This window comes from Phallusia mammillata, chromosome 2, assembly GCF_965637545.1.
Source record: "Phallusia mammillata chromosome 2, kaPhaMamm4.hap1.1, whole genome shotgun sequence".
NCBI lineage: Eukaryota > Metazoa > Chordata > Ascidiacea > Phlebobranchia > Ascidiidae > Phallusia > Phallusia mammillata.
This window is the reverse complement of record NC_137253.1, coordinates 22,639,858-22,659,228: the sequence shown is the minus strand read 5'-3', so window position 1 is coordinate 22,659,228 and position 19,371 is coordinate 22,639,858. Positions and strand designations below refer to the sequence as shown.

At 37.8% G+C, this 19,371-nt stretch overlaps 1 protein-coding gene across 4 annotated transcripts; it reads right to left on the bottom strand.

Moving 5' to 3' along the window:
• Positions 1–554: 554 nt before the first annotated feature.
• On the bottom strand, positions 555–18,814 carry LOC145214422 (uncharacterized). 4 transcript variants are annotated; one of them, XM_080082944.1, is made up of 31 exons: positions 18,594–18,813; positions 18,045–18,164; positions 17,581–17,736; positions 16,924–17,079; positions 16,579–16,728; positions 16,105–16,260; positions 15,743–15,898; positions 15,379–15,508; positions 15,159–15,319; positions 14,583–14,732; positions 14,363–14,500; positions 13,995–14,138; positions 13,634–13,774; positions 12,639–12,779; positions 11,922–12,071; positions 10,023–10,163; positions 9,296–9,439; positions 8,420–8,560; positions 7,441–7,584; positions 6,731–6,874; positions 5,812–5,959; positions 5,288–5,436; positions 4,337–4,486; positions 3,965–4,111; positions 3,531–3,644; positions 3,285–3,430; positions 2,702–2,784; positions 2,373–2,517; positions 1,934–2,039; positions 1,322–1,479; positions 555–980 (listed from the first exon to the last, which is right to left on the bottom strand). In XM_080082944.1, exons 1-31 carry the CDS (start codon positions 18,664–18,666, stop codon positions 783–785), a joined length of 4,380 nt encoding a protein of 1,459 aa, XP_079939070.1. In that variant the 5' UTR covers positions 18,667–18,813; the 3' UTR covers positions 555–782. The 4 variants fall into 4 exon arrangements, with proteins under 4 accessions (XP_079939070.1, XP_079939071.1, XP_079939072.1 ...); XM_080082945.1 differs by lacking the exon at positions 8,420–8,560; XM_080082946.1 differs by lacking the exons at positions 9,296–9,439; positions 10,023–10,163 and having other exon boundaries at positions 18,594–18,814.
• Between the last annotated feature and the right edge of the window lie 557 nt (positions 18,815–19,371).

Genomic DNA, 19,371 nt, shown 5'->3' with positions numbered 1-19,371 from the left:
TCTGACCAAAGTAACAAAGGTTTCGATCTTGTTGCGTTTTACACAGCCTACGACAAAGATAGGTTTGTAAACAGGGTTGCCATCGACATGGATCCCAAAAAAGGACAACCGAAAAATAAAATTTTAATACGAAACGAAACAAACGCTTTGATACAAATCTTTACATTTATATGAGCCATGGCATATCACTTGCCATACTTTTTGCCACAAACAATCTGTCTCAGCAACTCCTTGTTTTTAGAAAATATTTCTCACGACAACCCAGTTCTAGGTTTACTTTTCCTTGTCGCAAGGATATGACTGTCATTTTACTATAATAAGTTTATAAGTTTTGTAATTGTCGAAAATAAGACAAAACAAGGACTCAAGTCGAAAACAAGGATATTTCCAAGAAATAAAAACAATACTTTTTTCTAAGGCTTTGCTCTTTAAAATAAGGACGGTATGGCAAGTGGCAACCCTGTTTATATATTCCCAAACCTAAAATAAGCCACCGGTAGAAAACCACGAGGTTTGTTATTAAATAAAACTTACTATCTCAAAACAACAAAAAATTCGCTACTGCGTTTTATTGTATTGAAACAAATCGTTTACACGCATCAACAAAATGATTAAAAACCAAAGTAATATAAAGACCGAAGTTTTTTTTTTCACTACTTACAACAAGGCAATGCATAAATCAAACGCTTCTAACTATTTTGACAAAAAATTAAAGCCTTTTGTGGATATGCATGCACAAAGGTCCATCTAACATTTCTATGTAATAAAGAAAAACGCTCCACTCAGCGGCATGCAGTGTGGGTGGCTCCGGCAGCTATGCCAGTGTAAGTCCGAATCCAACTTTCATAAGACCGCACTCGCGCGTACATGCCAGGCGTTTTTGCTCCTCCACAATTCGGGTCCCCGAACGAAGTTATACCAGCAACAAACCATCCGCAGTTTGCACATCTCTGACACATAAGCGGCCCACCGCTGTCGCCCTGGAAATGCAGGAAGTTTAGTATGTTTCTTTTACTATTCGCAGAAACATTTATTATGGTCTTTCCGCACTTCCGCCAATTTGAATACATTTAACAGTAATACGGATCTGCCTAATTCGGACAATTTTATTTGGCCCGAACCGGTCCGCATTAATTGATGTCGATTAATTCAAGTCTTATCATATTACTGATTATTTGTACTGCGTAGTTTTTCCGAATTAGGTAAAGACCTGGAATAACCGTATCCGGTTTAACCAAGTTTTACTGTACTCTGAACACCGCCATCAAAATATATGTATAAATGTCAATTCAAAACAGCAGTTCGTGCGTCTTAAACTTACGTTACAAGTGTCGACGCCTCCTCGTACAGCTCCTGCACAAATGTGACTGTTTTCATCAAAGTTTGCTTTTGTTTGATATGCGTTGGAACATATTACATGTTCAAGAATTCTCAAGTCTACTTCCATCAAAGTTTTTGGCAGTGCAGAGCCCTTTGCCACTGAATGAAAGATAATATGAATCAGATCGAGGTACATACAGTGGTGGGATTCAGCCGGTTCCCACCGGTTCTATAAAACAGTCTCACTAAATTTTATGAGATCAGCGAACCGGTTAGCATTACTTTTTACTGTCAAAGGGCTTTTTGTAACAGAACCGGCTGAAAAATATTACTTTTATGATAGAACCGGCTGACCAAAAATTTAAACCCCACCACTGGGTATATACAAGTGGTCGACAATTGTTTGGCCACTAAGGTTTAACAATTCAAAAACCCAGACGAAATGTGCCTTCATAACATATAAATCTTTTCTTGGTTTGAAAGTGTAAACGACATATTTTAGATGAGCAAACTTTGATTTTATACAAAAAAGTTATTTTCGAGTTTTTTTCTGCTCGTAAATATTTTGCCAACTTGAGGTATTTAACATAGATGTGGCATTTTTTCAACATACGTTTTCCCCATCCAGCAGCAACACACATGTTACCAACCAACGCCCTTTCTCCTTGGGGAAGACAAATCGGTTGTACGTAAGCGCCGTAGTTTACTGCGCTGGAAAGCTGAAAAGTATGAGCAAGTTGTCATCGATCCTAATAGGTATTCAACATATTAGGTACTGTAGCAACCATAGTAACTCACCTTCTACAAGTGGTACTTGCAAGCACTGTTATAACTATTGTATGTGCCAAATGTTTATAGCACTTATATATGCTTTTATTCTGTATAATCTTACCCCTATTTTTACTGTGTAGAGAGGTTATCCAAAATTGATTGGATTTTCCACGAACTGAATATTAACAAAACCAGACCGTTTCAAGCACATCAGTATCATTCTGCGATAGCACTACAACCACAACATAACTTATGCTGTAGGACTGTGTGCGGTCTCTTACCCGGAGAAGTGCGACATCATGTTTCGGGAATGAGTATTGTGGGTGTATGATAACTTGAGACACCGATCTGGTTTGCTGATGGGGGCTGCTTTTCTGAAATAGCAAGGCTCCGAACGTTGCGGTGATGGCACTTGCCTGCACACCACTAAACAAAAACATTATATATTACAAAACATTTTATACACAAATATAGCAAAAAATAACGTCTGCTCTCTTTAAGAAATAACTTACACATTAGATTTAAGAAAGAACATAGACTGTTAGTAAGTGTTGTGCGGGATATAACAACAAAGGCAAGAAAAAAACGTAAGTTAACTACAACAGCATACCTAAAACAGTGAGCAGCACTTAATACCCAGGTATTAGAAATCACCATTCCTCCACAAAGGTTATTGTTGAAAATCATATACACCTGTAAAAACAGAAAATAATGTTTTAAGACTGCACATCTAACCCGTGCTTGTAATTTCCATGACGTTAACGTTACAAAGTTAAGACAACCAACTGTTTCCACGATAATTCTGATAAAAGTGTAATAATGGTTGCAGTTGTTATAAACACTATGGTCATCGCAGGAAATTAAACCCAATTAAAGGCCTATAGGACTACCTCAATCAGCTGTACTTAAAAACCGATTAGTAAGTTATATAGTCGTAAAAACCGAAGGACATAAACTTTCTGAATTGTTGCTGGATCATTTAAATTTGATCTTAACTTAAAACTTACATTTAGGCAATAGTTTCTTAAATTCATTCAAATTTAAAAAAAAAATTTCATTTAGTACCAAGTTGGGCTAAATTGGGCAACACTGTGAAATTTTTAAAGCAGAGCTCCGCAGTTATTTTCTGACTTGCACCCTTTTATCCACGTGTTTAAGTCAAAATCGACGGATAAGCTAGGTTATAATTTTACCATCCACGGCCACTGCTCAGCTTTTGCTTCCCTGCCGTTGACGATTCGCCCCTGGGTTCTGCTTCTCCCGCATGAGCCGATGTTTCCACTACAGCAGGTGTGATTGTTCACCGAGTAACGGCGGAAGTGGTTAGCCGCACAATTCACTAAACATAGGTTCAATAATATATATTTTATTAGGTGGCTAGTGTTTTTTTTTAAATTAATAATACTTTATAGGTTTTTCTGTGCAGCTATACGACTCACGTGTTGGACACTTTATAATTTCGCAATCATCGTATTCCAAAGCGCAACCCACGCACTTCGGTCTGCTCCTTGTTCCTTGGCCACATGTTCGAGAGCAAGGTCCCCAGGGATTAGCTGCGTGATCAATTGTTACGTTACACTTCAACTATTAAAAGAGTCTTAACGAAGAGTCACAATAATGATAATGTTCAAAAAATGTTACACATCGAAAAGCTTAACATAACAAAAGTTTCATGTAAAAGTTTAAAAAAATCGTTGTCTTGGCAAGCCTTAATATGCATAAAACTTTTCACTTAATAAAAATGTTTCAAACCACTATGTCTCTCAAACCTAAATTGTTTTTACAGAAAAGATTCGCAACCTTAGGTAGTCCTATACTTTAAAGAGGCTGTTTTTATGTAATGGCAAGTAACGGAATCGAACTTAATACTTACATTCGCAGCTTCCCGTACAAGATCCTTGCTCTGTAGAAGAACCTGAGCAAAGGTTTGCGTTGGAACAGACGCGTGTTCTTGTTCTTGTCCCAGCGCTGCCACATGAGCCAACACATGCACCCCAACCACCCCATTCATTCCATTCGGCTAAAAAATTTGTTGCATAATTATACACAAAAAATTTAAATATTGGCACATTTTTATTAAGTTGTTAGAAAAGTTTTTACGTTCATAGTTTGATTCTATACGTTGACTAGAACATTTGCAAAGGAAAATTTCATTTTACATCCGGTCAACCTAATGTAGTAAACCTTTTGCAACTACGTTGATCAGGTGTGTTAAATCAGCAAGTTTATGCCATTGTGTTGTTACCTTGGCAGGCAACTGGATTGGTGCATGCTTCACCTTCTACAGTAACACCTTCACATTTTTTCCCTGACGGACAAGTCCTTGTACGTGAGCGTTGACCGTTACCACATGATGGCGCACAATCGCTCCAGTTGTCCCAATCCGACCATGTGCCTTTAAAATATTATAAATACGATCAATTGGCAGATAAACACAAATTCACCGCGAATAACAATGACTTTAAAATTTTCATTAAAATGGTTGCCGCCCTGCCTTTCGAATGGGACCACACTGATGACCTTTCCAAAAACAACTTCAACTTAGTTAATGAATGCCTAGAAATATTTCAAGTGTATAAAACATCAAGGGCGCTCTAAAACAAACTAAAACAATGTGTATCAGTTTGCCCAGAAAAGAAAAAGTGGAAACGGGACTTGAGACTCGCACCAAATACGTGCGTGCCATTGTAACAAAACGAAGCACTCCACTCCTTTGGAAACACTGATTTCGACTAATGTGCTTTCTGTCTAAAGTGCCCCGAAACTGTATCGCACTTACTTTATCATTTTAAACATTTTAAAAGCTACTGGAAAGATGTAACGTCTTGGATTTCAGCCCATGCCCACGCTCTGCTTGTTATTTCATTATTTAAGACGGTTAAAAACTCACAATATGTAAGTGCATTGCACACTAATAAACTCGCGACCCTTAAGGTAAAGTGGGCTGGCGTTTATTCTAACTTATAGCTACTTGATTGATGCTATTTTTATTCTCTTCCGTCTTTACATTTTTTTTGTGTCTTGCACACATTTAGTTCAATAAAATAAATTGTCAATAAATAAATAAAATAAATGTGCATTTAAACGAGATTGAATAAAGTCTGATTTGAAAACCACAAACTTGTTTAACACTTACGCAAATACGACACAGCGAATCCGTGTCTAACGTGTGATTTACACAAAAAATACCCCTTACCGCATGTGCATTGGCATGTGCCGCATGTATTTTGACAGTTTTCATGAAACCAAGCGATAAAGTTCCCCTGGGTGCAATATACTTTTACTGTAGGGTCTCTGCAGTAAGTGTCATAAGTAGGATTGTTTGGGCATCCAGTGCATGTACACCTTGAAACAAGTAATTTTGATTTACCACATAGCCTAATAATTCTTAAATGAAAAGATTTTCGTTCAAAAACATATCACACTACTGATGAATTCTTGATAACTTATATTGGTTTTTGAAATAAACATCAGAACACAACAACGGATATCATGCATAACGAAAAACTTGAACAGGAAATAAATACTTTAATTGAGTTAAGGGTGCTAGAAGTTGCAAACAGCCAAAAACTTCTACGGAATTTGTTTTTTTAAGCTCCAGTATAATTGCTCTGTAAAAGGAATATCGGGAGCTACAATTCCTTAAAGTATGGACCATAAAGTCATTAACTGGTAATAGTTAAAAAAAAACAGTAATTTGGTAATGCGTAAGTTACTTACGGACAGACAGTAGCATGAACACAAGTTTTTACTTCACTGGAGTCTCCCTCACAAGAACCGGATCCAGTGCAAGTTCGTGTGCGGGTTTGGGAACCTCGACCACACGTCACAGCACAAGATGACCACTGGCCCCAAGAACTCCAACTCGCTGATGTAAAAATAAAGAGCACTTACTAAAATAAGGCTTGTCTCTAAGAGGTAGCATTCAAGTAGGCCTAATTAGTTAACTAAGCGCTATTTGGGGTTTAGATTTTAGACACCTGTTTTTTGAAATCGTGACTTTAAATTGTTTCCTTGTTTGTAAATTAGTTTTTTTCTTGTACTTTAGTTCTGCTCTTCTGCAATTGAATCGCTTTAGAGCAGCGGTTCCCAAACTGGGGTCCGCGGTCCTTTAGGGGTCCGTGAGGCAATTTTGGGGGGACCGCGAAGCGGTTGAAGTAATTCTATAATCTTATTTGGCGTCAGTTTGTGCCACTAAATAAGTTTAAATCAAAGTAGAATTGAGAATCAACTGTCTCCATTGCTTAACAATAGCCTTTATTGAATGACAACTATCAAAAATGCAATTGTTCGCGCACAATTGTAGTGCATTTGTCTTGTCTGTGATGTCACAAGCTGTGTTTGGATGACTTTTATGCGCAATTTTGCATAACTAGCTAAAATCCTGAAATCAACTTTCGTTTTTATGAAATACATATTTAGGCTCAAGGACCGCGAGCCCTCAAAATAATGGCAAAAGGACCGTTTTGAAAAAAATATGAAAAAGTTTGGGAACCGCTGCTTTAGAGTTTGTTTTACAATTTGCCCCGAAATGGGTTATTTTAGCCTGATTAAAAACATTCACATTGTTTACACAAATTTCGGTGAGAGACAAACAAAATACATCAGTTACAATTTAATAATAGTGCCAGAATTATACCTTGGCAATCTCCAAGGTTGCAGGTTTGTGTGTCTGATGAAGAACCTGATGTACACGGTCCGTTGTTGCAAATTCTAGTTCTTGTCTGTTCTCCGTCGCCACAAGTCTTATCACATGTGCCCCAGTTTGTCCATTTTGTCCAAGCTACATAAAACATACCGTTTTGTGGGTTGTCTTTGCTGCACAACGACAGGAGTACAATTTATAAAGAGCGCTGTCATGCTGCAATTTTCTAAGATGTTCACTTTTAACAAACATGAATCTTCCATCTATCATAAAATGCTCGTTTTGACCTTGAATCAACAAGCTTTGGTAAATTTGCTAATTTTCCTGCAAAGATTTTCTCACATTTCTTCGCGAAAGTAAATTAAAAAATTAAACAATTGACATTTGTAAATTTACAAATAAGTTTATATAGTTTCTCTGAAAAGTTGTGAGTAATTTTCTGCAAAAAACGGATTTTCCTGGCAATTTTTTGACTTTGAGTTAGATTCATGTGGTTATTAATGTTCTTAATTAGTGCACAATACAATAAAGATATTGAGATTCGTTTTATTGCACGTATATCATCTGTAACTATGCATTTCGCCCTTAAACTTTGCAATAGGCCAATTGTCTACAGAACAACAATAAAAGAGTTTAAGAATTATAAACGTGTTAGAGTAAATCAGTGCATTTTTTACAAAGTCTTGAGTGAAAGTTACACTTACAGGGACAAGGGTCTTCATTGCAATTTTCTTCTGTTTTGTTTGATCCAACACATCCAGGGCCGTTTTGACATGTCCTCATTTGTGATCTTTTTCCGCCACCACAGGTTTTAGAACAACCACTCCATGTTCCCCATGGTGTCCAGTCTATGTAAAAGAATTATCACTTGTCATTGAGCAAAGTATGGAGTTTGGGGATTGAACATTTTTTATCAGTCAAACTCCATATCAGATCGACACTTGTGGTTTATGTTTTAGTGACTGAAGTCTCAAATCAAAGCAAGTATTACCCAAAACAAGACTCTGTGTAACAAGCCATGTCATTTTAACAACCACGATTTTTACTGAGATGCGGTTTCGGCCGAATAACTTTAGGCGATTTGGCCGAATCCCTTCACTGGTTCTCAATCTGTGGTACCACTACTGGTGGTACGTCGGAATATTTCAGGTGGTACCGGTGGAGATTTTTATCACACTGAATTGAAGTCAGAACCAAAGTTGCAACTGAACTGACCCAACTGTTCAGTCCTGGTTCGGAGCGAAACATGTTATAGACTTTCCTTTGAAATTGCTAAAGCTTGTTGCAAAAAGATGCTGGTCTGGAAGGTTAGTCCCATCTCTTTGGTCTATCCCCCTCTTTTCAAAGGCAACAAGATTTTCAATTCTTTGTCAATTCGATACATCAAAATCATGATTAAATAAAATGTCACATGTTTGCGCATAATCCTATTTTTTTAAATGCGTCTTTTATGAACGTGTGAACTCTTTAAGTTGTATATACCCCAAGCGCCGCAAGTTTTGAAAAAGCCGATTGCAGTAATGGACGTATAAGAGTAGTGCTAGTACGTAAGACACTTGAATAAACTGGATTTCTTTTACCACCCAAGTGTAATCTCAAATCAGGACTCAGTATGTGCAGTAAGACTTTGATAAAAATTAGAGAAGAACGCCTTTACACAATACTCATTGTTAGATCGTTTACCTGGACAAACATTTGTGTTGCAAGTTTTCTTTCCACTGGAAGATCCTTGGCACGGTCCGTTGGAACACGTCCTGGTTCTGGTCTGTTCTCCACTACCGCAAGATTTATCGCAATTTGTCCACTGCGTCCAGGATGACCACGCTATATACACAGCACCATACCATTATTGTCCAATTTACTGATAAATTGTACTTTTTAACCATCGCTTAACATTTTGTTTTGCAGTAAACTAGTGTCATGTGCAAATAAATATTTTTAGAAACTCAACGGTAATATATGTTCAATTGGTACTTTGGTTTCAAAAACAGGTTGCCTCACGCACAACGTGAGCACATATATTTTGCGGTTGAAGTTGGAATCAAGTTTAACTTCATTGTACAACGTCACTTAGTTTTGGAGAAATACCTAAAATTACGTTTGCTCCAGCATTTTTTGCAACGATAAATTCATTTGACAAAATAGAGTTAGTCACTAAATATGCGTCAAACCACGTTGTGTTTTATAAAAACAATCTTCAATCCATGACTTAAATGTAAATTCAGACGCTGCCTTAATTTGTTAAATGCCTTGCACAATATAAGAGATTTATGCTGTTAAAAACTATACTGTAAATTGAAAATAGGTTTGGTAAAAGTTTAGCATAAGCTAGACAGACCAAATATGTCCAAAATTAAAACACTAGCTGCTATTGTTTTATTATTTGCGCAAGTTGCACAGGATTAAAGATACCGACCGATTAAAAACATTTAAAGCTTTACTTCAGTATATAACGGTACTCTTACATGTTAATTAGTGCTAATAACAAAACAGACAGAATAAATTTAAGCATCACTCAAAATTGGACGTGCAACCTTGTTCAGTATCTAAATTACTTACAAGGGCAAGTTTGGGAATTGCAGTCGTCCACGTCCTCCATGGATCCGGAACACCCACTTCCATTTTGACAAGTCCTCGTTCTTCTTCTCTCTCCTCCACCGCAGTTTTTGTCACAAGAACTCCATTGTCCCCATGGTGACCAGACTGTAACAGATTTAAAGTTTAAAACAAGAACACAAAATTGTCAAAGAGCAAGGTAAACAGTGGTGGGATTCAAATTTTTGGTCAGTCGGTTCAATCGCAAAAGTCATGTTTTGCAGCCCGTTCTGTCACAAAAAGTCCATTGATAGTAACCAGTATAATGCTAACCGGTTCGCTGATCTGATAAAAATTTGTGAGACGGTTTTATAGAACCGGTGCGAACCTGCTGAATCCCACCACTGAAGGTAAACCAATTTCGTTTTGTTCAAATTATATTATATCTGTATCTCCGAGTTGTATGGTAGACAAGGCCTGGGTTAGAGTTTAAACAAAACAGGCTTGGGGTCTGACTTCACTCTTTTGGGCTTATCCCGGTATAAATAAAAATAAAAATTGGGTTAGGGCCGGGTTTCGTGCTTTACTTTTGGGTTCGGGCCCAATTTTAGGTCCACATACAACTCTGCATACAGTATCCCCCCTCCTACAAAATTTACCTTTTCGATTGCCAATTGTAGGTGCTAAGTTATATTGCGGAATTTCAACATTATATGAACTTGAATGATATTTTTCTGATACTTTTAATTACCTGGACAAACTTGTGTATTACAACTTTTCGTTTGACTGGATGATCCTTGGCACGGTCCGTTGTTGCAAGTCCTTGTTCTGGTCTGTTCTCCACCACCGCAACTTTGGTCGCAATTTGTCCACTGTGTCCAGGCTGTCCACGCTAAATGCACACCATAACACATTACAAACAACATATAGGACGAGTTTGTTATCTTGCTTTCGACAATTGGGACAACAAACTTCAATTGGTGGTTTAAGAACTGTGCCCACATTGCACCTTTTTATTCGCTTAATCATTTTGTTCTACAGTGGGCAGTTTAAACTAGTGTTGTAGTTGCGAACAAATACTCTGAACACTAGAATGTGTTCAATTTGTATTTTTGGTTTTACCAGACAGGTCGCTGTATACGCCCAACGCGAGCACGTATCTTTTGCGGTTTGAGTTGGAATCAAGTTTCACATCATTGTACAACGTCAATTCGTTTTTAAGAAATACATAAAATTACGTTTGCTCCGGCATTTTTTGCAACGATAAATTCGTTTGGCGAAAAAAAATAGAGTTAGTCACTAAATAAGCGTCGAACCACGTTGTGATTTATTAAAGACAAATTTCAATCCATGACTCAAATTTAAATCCAGCAGCTGCCTCAATTTTTTTTAAATGCCTTACACAATAAGAGAGATTAATATGAACAAAAAAACAGAGAGAAGAAATTTAAGCATCACACAAAATTGGTAATACAAAATTATTTGGGAAAGTCGTGTAATTTGGACCACTTAAGTTTGAACCTTCATAAAATAAAAAGTAGTCCTTCAAATTAAAGGTAGTTTATGCGATTCGTTAAGTTATGACGCTAAGCATTTATTTGCAAAAAGGCAATGTTTGGACTTTGGATATTAACGTAAAAAGAGTAAAAGGCATTGAATTTTTTTTCGCGAAGTGGTCCATTTTACACGCTTAGTATGTAATTTAGACCAAAGTCGTGTGTAAAATAGACCACTTAAAATCCGTGCGATTTCTTTTCCATAAGTTCCTCAAAACGAACGTTAACAGCCTCAGATACCAACCTAATCAAGATTTTATTACATTACCACAATGTTTCACAAAATATTTAAATTCTATTGAATGCAATCAAAAATGGGATAAAAAATATAAATGAAAGAATTCTTGAAAATAAAAAGGCCATAAATGGACTTACTAAGATAGCTGAAATGAAAAAAAATGCAGAACACTGCAAAACAGCAGCATGGCAAATTAATTAATTAATTTGATTTGCTTTAAAGCAATAATTGCTAAAGCAAAACACAATGAATGTGAATCCTGCACTGAGCTTGGTCTTTCAATACTACTAACTTAAATGAATGTTTTTGTCATCACAAAACAGAATAATTAAAGGATTTTCTTTACTGATACCATTTAGATATAAGCTTCTTAGTCGCAATTTAAGTCAAACTTCTTTAAAAACTGTCAGAAACATTCCCGAATGGTGTATAAATGCAAGCTTTATTTTCAGCTGCCCAGTCCAAATTACGCACTTTCATACGCATTTTTTTACCCAATTTATTTTCATTTTGGAAAGTGTTAGTGGATTGTTCATTACGCTAAATACATTAAAAATTGTACCACACAAAAATCATACACACTGAGATTTACACTAAACAGTAGTAAAGAAACGCAAAAAGTTTGATCCCTAAAAAATTATCAAATTTGCAAATTTTGTGTTTCTAACAAACAGAAAGTACGGCATCAAGTTTGGAGCTTCGCGGCCGTAAGCCTTATATCAAGTCTTCTTTCAAACTTTATAAAATATATTCTGCCACCTTGCGTATATTCCGAAATATAAGCGAGTTCCAAATTACACGCAGGGTCCAAACTACACGACTTTCCCCTACCTTGTTCAGCATCTAAATTACTTACAAGGGCAAGCTTGGGAATTGCAGTCGTCCACGTCCTCCATGGATCCGGGACATACACTTCCATTTTGACAAGTCCTCGTTCTTCTTCTCTCTCCGCCACCGCAGTTTTTGTCACAAGAACTCCATTGTCCCCATGGTGACCAGGCTGTAACTGATTTAAAGTTTAAAGTAAGCATACAAAATTGTCAAAGAGCAAGGTAAACAGTGGTGGGATTCAAACTTTTTGTCAGTCGGTTCTATCGCAAAGGTCATACTTTTCAGCCGGTTCTGTTACAAAAATTTCGTTGATAGTAACCAGTATAATGCTAACCGGATCGCTGATCTGATAACAAAAATCGTGAGACTGTTCTATAAAAACGGTGCGAAGCGGCTGAATCCCACCAATGAAGGTAAACCAATTTTGTTTTGTTCTAATTATATTATATCTGTATCTCCGAGCTGTATGTCAGCCAGGGCTCGGGTTGGAGTTTAAACAAAACAGGCTTGATTCGGGTCTGACTTCACACTCTTTTGGGCTTATCCGGATATTGACAAAAAACATAACTTGGGTTAGGGCTGGGTTTTGTGCTTTACTTTCGGGTTCGATCCCAGTTTTAGGTCCACATACAACTCGGCATACAGTATTCCTCTTCCTACAACATTTAACTTTTCGATTGCCAATTGTAGGTGCTATTTTGCAGAATTCCAACATGATATTCACTTGAATGACATTTTTTACCTGGACAAACTTGTGTATTACAACTTTTTGTTTGACTGGATGATCCTTGGCACGGTCCATTGTTGCAAGTCCTTGTTCTGGTCTGTTCTCCACCACCGCAAGTTTCGTCGCATCCAGTCCACTGTGTCCATGCTGTCCACGCTAAATGCGTACCATAACACATTACAAACAACATAAGTCGAGTTGGTTATCTTGTTTTCGACTTAAAACAATAAACTTCCATTTTGTGTTTTACCAAGTTGATAGATAAGTTTTTGATTGCTTTCAGTGGTTAAATAAGTTAATTTGTGCGTGAGAAAGACAGACATTAAAAACACAGATGCACCTTTTTGTACTAAAAGTTTAAGTGTCAAAAGTAACGAAGAGTGATTTGCAAAATTCAAAAACCAAAAAATTGTAAGCTTTGTGAATATTAACTGAATAAAAAACATAAAATTTCGCTTAAGGCAAAGCTCCCCGTACTGTCTCGCATTAATTGCATGCGTCGATCCGGACGTTGTTTTGTGACGTACATGCCCGAAGGCATCCAATGACGTATTTGTCACGTGCCAAGCTTTTTTCAGGACGGTTACGTTTGTGCCTTGGGCGACACTTAAATTGTTTTTGTGACTATACAAATGTTTGGTACAATTGCATTATTTTACTTAACGGTTTTAAATAGGTTATGATCAGATTTAGGTTTTGCAGGATGACGTCATATTAACAAAATTCTGACTTGAATTTAAGCTGGATGACAAATAAACTTTCGAGGACATTGTAAATTGTGCACAAATTAAATATCAAACTATAATTGGCAAACAAATGTTACTTAATCAGGTAAAAGGTTATATGTATTGTGTCGGTAAATTGAATTTTACTTTGATATTTTATTTTGAAAAGTGACAAGTCGTAAACTTGCAATCCCAAAGGAGCTTAAATTCCAACTAAAATACCCTTTCGTTTTAAAATGACTATACGATAAGAGCACGATTGTTTTGTGTTCATTATCCACTTACACGGACAATCGCCTGCTGTGCAAGTCATGGTATCCAAACTAGCCCCAGAGCAGGGTCCATTACTACAAGTACGCGTCCTTCTTTTTTCGCCCTGGCCACACGTTGTGTCACAGCTGCCCCAGGATCCCCAAGTCGACCAACCTGCAAAAGGTAAACTCATCAAGCCAAAGTTTTAACCTGGATCTCGTCCTCATTTCACCACCACAAGGTTTACTGCGAACGGTCCCCATGTCGACCATGCTTTATGAAGTAAAACAACTCAGAGTTAAAGCAATCTTGACTATTTCGACGTGAAAAAGCAGTTATTAGACAAATGTACGCAAAAACAATTCTACAAGATTGTAAGTCATTGAATAATTACCTGGACATGGCTTTAAGTTGCAATCTTTCCGGTTTCTCTTCTTTCCAACACATCCAGGACCGTTAATGCAAGTGCGAATTCGAAGCTGTTTTCCGTCACCACACGTCGCGTCGCAGGTTGCCCAAGGACCCCAATTGCTCCAGGCTGCAAAGTATTGAAACAATTTTGTAAGACGATATAACGATTATACATTAGACTTCACTGTATACGCTTACTTGTAACTGAAAGAACTACTGACAACATAACCACAAAAGTTTAGCGATACAACAAGACTATAGACAAGACAGTTTAAAACGTATATTTTGTAACATAAAAACCTGGGCACGATCCAGCCACATATTTCGTCACGGAAAATGCCATATAGTTACCTGGACAACCAACAGGAACGCAGTCTTCAGTCATCAAACTTTCACCGGTACAAGCGTTTGCGATGGAACACTCTCGACTTCTTGAACGCTTCATGGTTGCACAATCACAGGACGTCCACACACTCCAATCGGTCCAAACTGGCAACATTTTACAGTTCGGTAACATATGAGAATACGTCATTACGGCGTAACAAACAATTGTAATTTCTAAACTGTTTACCTGGACACACTCCATTGTTGCATGTACCAATTTCAAAGTATTCGTCACCGCAACCTGCGACTTTGTTGCAATCCCTGTAGCGCCATCGTGTGCCCACACCACAACTTTCGCTGCATGCGGTCCAAGAGTTCCATTCTGACCAAGCGGCCTCTGGAAGTACAGAAAAAGATTACAAATACCCTAAATTCACCACTTGAGAAATGGAAAAACAATAAGTCTGGTTTCCGACCCGTTGCTTTCATATACACCCATGAATTAGTAATCTTATGACCGCGACTTCACGATCCTCAACCATTAAGGCCAATTAGACTGTATGACGTTTATAATGGACATCCGATGTAACCAGACCAGTTAAGTTCAAACAATGTATTTTACCCGGAATATTTTTGGACATGAGTACGTTGAGCTTATAAAGCTATCAAGCATAGAGAGAAATACTTGTGAGAGCAGATATACTACTGGACTGTACGATACAGACTTTGGTCGAGCGTTAACGAAGTTTTGCAGTTGTTGTTAGTTGCTATATTGATCATAGTTACAAATTTGACCCAAACATTTTACCAACAAAAGTCTCACCACAAACGCAGTCGGTACAGTAACCGCAGCTTTTTGCACAATTTGCCGTGAGGTATGCCACGTAACCCGGCAGAGTACAAACACCATTGGCCTTAATTTGTCCACACACATTCAATACGTCAAAACAAGACCCTGAACTGCCGCAAAGGTCCTCAGTGCACCTAAAGATCCAACAGATTAGGACAAGTAAAATATTAAAACTACTGATTAACGTGCGTACGTGCAGTCTGCAACTTGAGGACATTGCTGCCCGCCGTATTCCGTACATCCCACTGCACAAGAACGGGTTCTCGTCTGATACCCGATGCCACAAGACTGGCTGCAGTCGCTCCACGCATCCCACACCTGACCTGCAAGAAAACAAATATGTTTGATGTAGCAGTAAATATACGCAGTAACAAAGATAAAGTGAAGTAACTTCCAGAAACCAAAAAAAATTAAAACTTGAAAATAAACGGCATTTTTATTGGCATCTTTTGTCAAACTTTTTAGCTGTTTGTTAGGTCTTGTCACATTTCTTTTTTAATTGTTTCTAGCAAAACTTGGTGGAATTACGTTTATGTTTCGTTTGTACTTTTACTTACCAGGAGGACAGGTCGGCCCAGTGCAGGATTGACTCTCACTGTTTGAACCAGGACAGCTGTTTCCATTCTGACATTGTCTCGTTCTTTCTTGTGTGCCAGTAGCATCACACGCGGCGTTGCAAGTGCTCCAACTTCCCCACGTGCTCCATGCAACAACTACAACCAATGGGGACATTGTATAAGTCCCTTGTTGGCACGGTTTTAGGCATATGCAGTATAAAATGTAAGAACTATGCAATACAGTTGCATCAAACGTTTACACACCAGTCAGTATTGGCACTTTTTTATTTTAAAACCTCTACGACGTCGCGGCTCGGGTAAAAGGAAACGTTCGCTTTTTCACATAGCATTACTAGTGTTACCTGGTGGACAGGTCGGCCCATTGCAAGATCGACTTCCTCTATTACTGCCGGGACAGGTATTTCCATTCTGACAAGTTCTTGTTCTTTCTTGGGTGCCAGTTGTTCCACAAGCAGCTTGGCAATTTCCCCAGTTGCTCCATTCGGACCATGAAACAACTTGATAAATCACAAAAAAGGTCGAAATAAATAAACCAGTAACCGTTCTTTTGCTTTTTAATTACAGGACTTGTGGTCTGTTTTTCACAAGTGCCAGTAGTTGCAATTGGATAACGAAATGACAACTCGATCCAATGTCCTTAACTGCTTTAAATCACCTGATAACCCCGAGGCAGTATACTTATGTTTCTTTTCTGAGAATTACTACAAACCTTTTTTTGTATTTAAAACAATTACAAGTAACATTTACACTAGTTGTTTTAAATTTGGGTATAGTTAAAGCATGTATTGTGCTTTGCTTGCTGTGGTTTTTGTTACCTGGTGAACACGTGGGCCCAACGCAAGATTTCCTCATTGTATTAAAACCTGAGCAAGTGTTTCCGTTAAGACAGGTCCGAGTCCTTTTTCGGTTTCCGGTCGTTCCACATGCAGCATTACAGGCTCCCCAGTTTCCCCATTCTGACCATTCTGTATTGGCAATGCGTTTAGTGCTAATAGGTGGAATGTATTAAAACAAGGTACAACGTATGTGCAACCGTAGACAACGGTTTCGCTGCTATAAACTTGTATTGCTACTTGCAACTGCTTTGCACTGTAACATTTAAGACTGGTCCGCACTTGGAAGACCTATTGTTTTTACGTGCGGTAAGTCTAATATCATACCTGGGGCGCATGCTGGCCCGGCACAAGATTGGGTGTCAGTATTGGAACCAGAGCAAGTATTTCCATTCTGACAAGTTCTTGTTCTCTCTTGCGTACCAGTTGTTCCACAAGAAGCTTGGCAATCTCCCCAATCTCCCCATTCAGACCATTCTACAACTTTATAAAAACATGAATAAAGAAGTCGTAAGTTATCTTTTTTCACATTTTTGGCAACCTTCCCAATCGCCCCATTCGGACCAATTTACAGCTTTGCAAATAAGTGTTAAAAAGTTTAATTTGGTGGTAGTACCTTTTTATGTTATATTTGCCAATTTTGGAATGTTTTGAGTTTAAAATGCTAACAAATTGACGAAATATTTTGAACCCACGCCAATTAAAATGCATTATTTCATATATATGTAGCTTTTGGACGATTTCTTAACAATTAAGTAAAATTGCTTGGCAAAAATAAATAAATTTTGTCTCTGCGTCTTCCTTCTGGAAAGTTGTTGTAGAAAATTAACCTTTGTGCTCATTAAACAACCACAACGCAACACAAAGAAAAATTATTGATTGTCATTAAAACAATAAAACGCTACATTGCTTCCGACAAGATTTACATTTCGGTCCATTTTGCGTTTAGTAACCGTTGTTTAGAATGGTTTTGTTAAGCCTTACCTGGTGGACAGGTGGGACCGGCACAAGATCTACTTTCGGTTGCGGAACCAGTGCAGGTGTTTCCATTCTGACAAGTTCTTCTTCTCAGTTGTGTACCAGTTGTTCCACAAGCAGCTGGACAATCTTCCCAATCCCCCCACTCGGACCAATTTACAGCTTTGTATACAAATCATAGTAAGGTAAATAAGCCTTTCACTGGACTTATACTTTTGAAATGATCTACCAACGACACCATGATATCAAACTTGATATAATACTAGACTACGTTGATAGTCGCTTTATTAAAATTCTTGTTGTTTTACCTGGGGTTTGCCCATATTTTGTACTAAACTTTCTGATCATAGAGTTCTTTTATATGTGCAGGATTGTGTCATATACACTTTGAAGATTTTTATTCAAAATGAAAAAAAGTTTTAAATGTTCAAAACGGGTGTTTGAGTCTTTGAGTTTCGGTTTGTTCTTACCTTGTGCTGGGCATAAGTCACAGGTTACAGGACATGTTAGAGTCATTGCAGCTTTGTACGTTTCGCAGAGTCCGTAAGTTTTGTAAAGATAACAAAATGCATTGGTATCCTGGCAGGTACCTAATTTAAAACAGCAACAGGTTTACCAAACCATGAATAGTTAGCACTTAAACTATAGTAGGTATAACGCTTTTTATCACAATTTCTTAAAGCATGCATCACATTTTTACCAAATCTCGTACATAGAACAAAAATATTATTACGCATCAAGCCAAAAACACCTAAACACGCTGCCATTAAATGTTCACACTGTTTAAAATGCATATGTTACAAGGTTTTTATGTCACTATGTTTCCTTTTTGTCATTTGTTCATATTTTACCGCGACCAACCGTTTAGTATTAATAAATGTGTGCGTACTAGGCAAACATTACTCCAACAGATGTATTTAACTTGTGTTAGGGTTTGGGGATACTTTACAGCAAAAGTTTTAACATTAATTTAGATAGTAAGTTTACGACTAAATCACTTCAATATGTTCAACTCTTACCTTGTGCGTTTACTGTGATATCACTCATGCAAAATAACAAAATACCCAGCACCGCCGATGTTGATATACTCATATTAAGGCTTAATCCTGTGAATTTCAAACACAGCAAATTGTACCTAAGTTTTAACAGCGTACAGTCACTGCCCCTTACTCTTCTGCCTCTACAGTCGTTTTGCTGCTGCGGGGCCTATGTGACGTGAGAGGTGTAGCGTAATTTTGCGAATAGCAAATCTCTGCGAGATGTCGCCGACTAGCCGGATTTTTTCTTGGCCTAAAATTACTTTTTCGCTGAAGTCAAATTCATATCGACAGTCGCCTTTCGCGGCATCAACAATCGCCGACAGAACGCCTCGGGATGTCACGTATTTAACCTCGAGCTGCAGGGAAATTTTCGTTCCAAATATTTTCTACGATATATGACGCACTGCAACGTCATGACAAAAACACGTTCTCGTGCGATCTTGCAACCGACTAGAAAAAATATTTCAAATTTAGCAGTTCTTCATTGCGTTGAATCGCATTTTTGGCGATTTCAGACTTTTTCTCAAAATTTCTAATTTAGTGGGAAACTTTTAATTGTAATCGTGTTTACAATACCCAGTAATACAGAATTCCAACACGAATATGTCAAGGACGAAATTTGCTTGCGTCAATTTCCACCATCACGATTTCGCTTCCCAAAGCCTTTACAAATTCCTAGTAAACTGCTTTACAAGCCCTTCCGTGCTTATACATTTACGCCAAAGCACTTAAAGATCAGACGTGCCCGTTTGGCTAT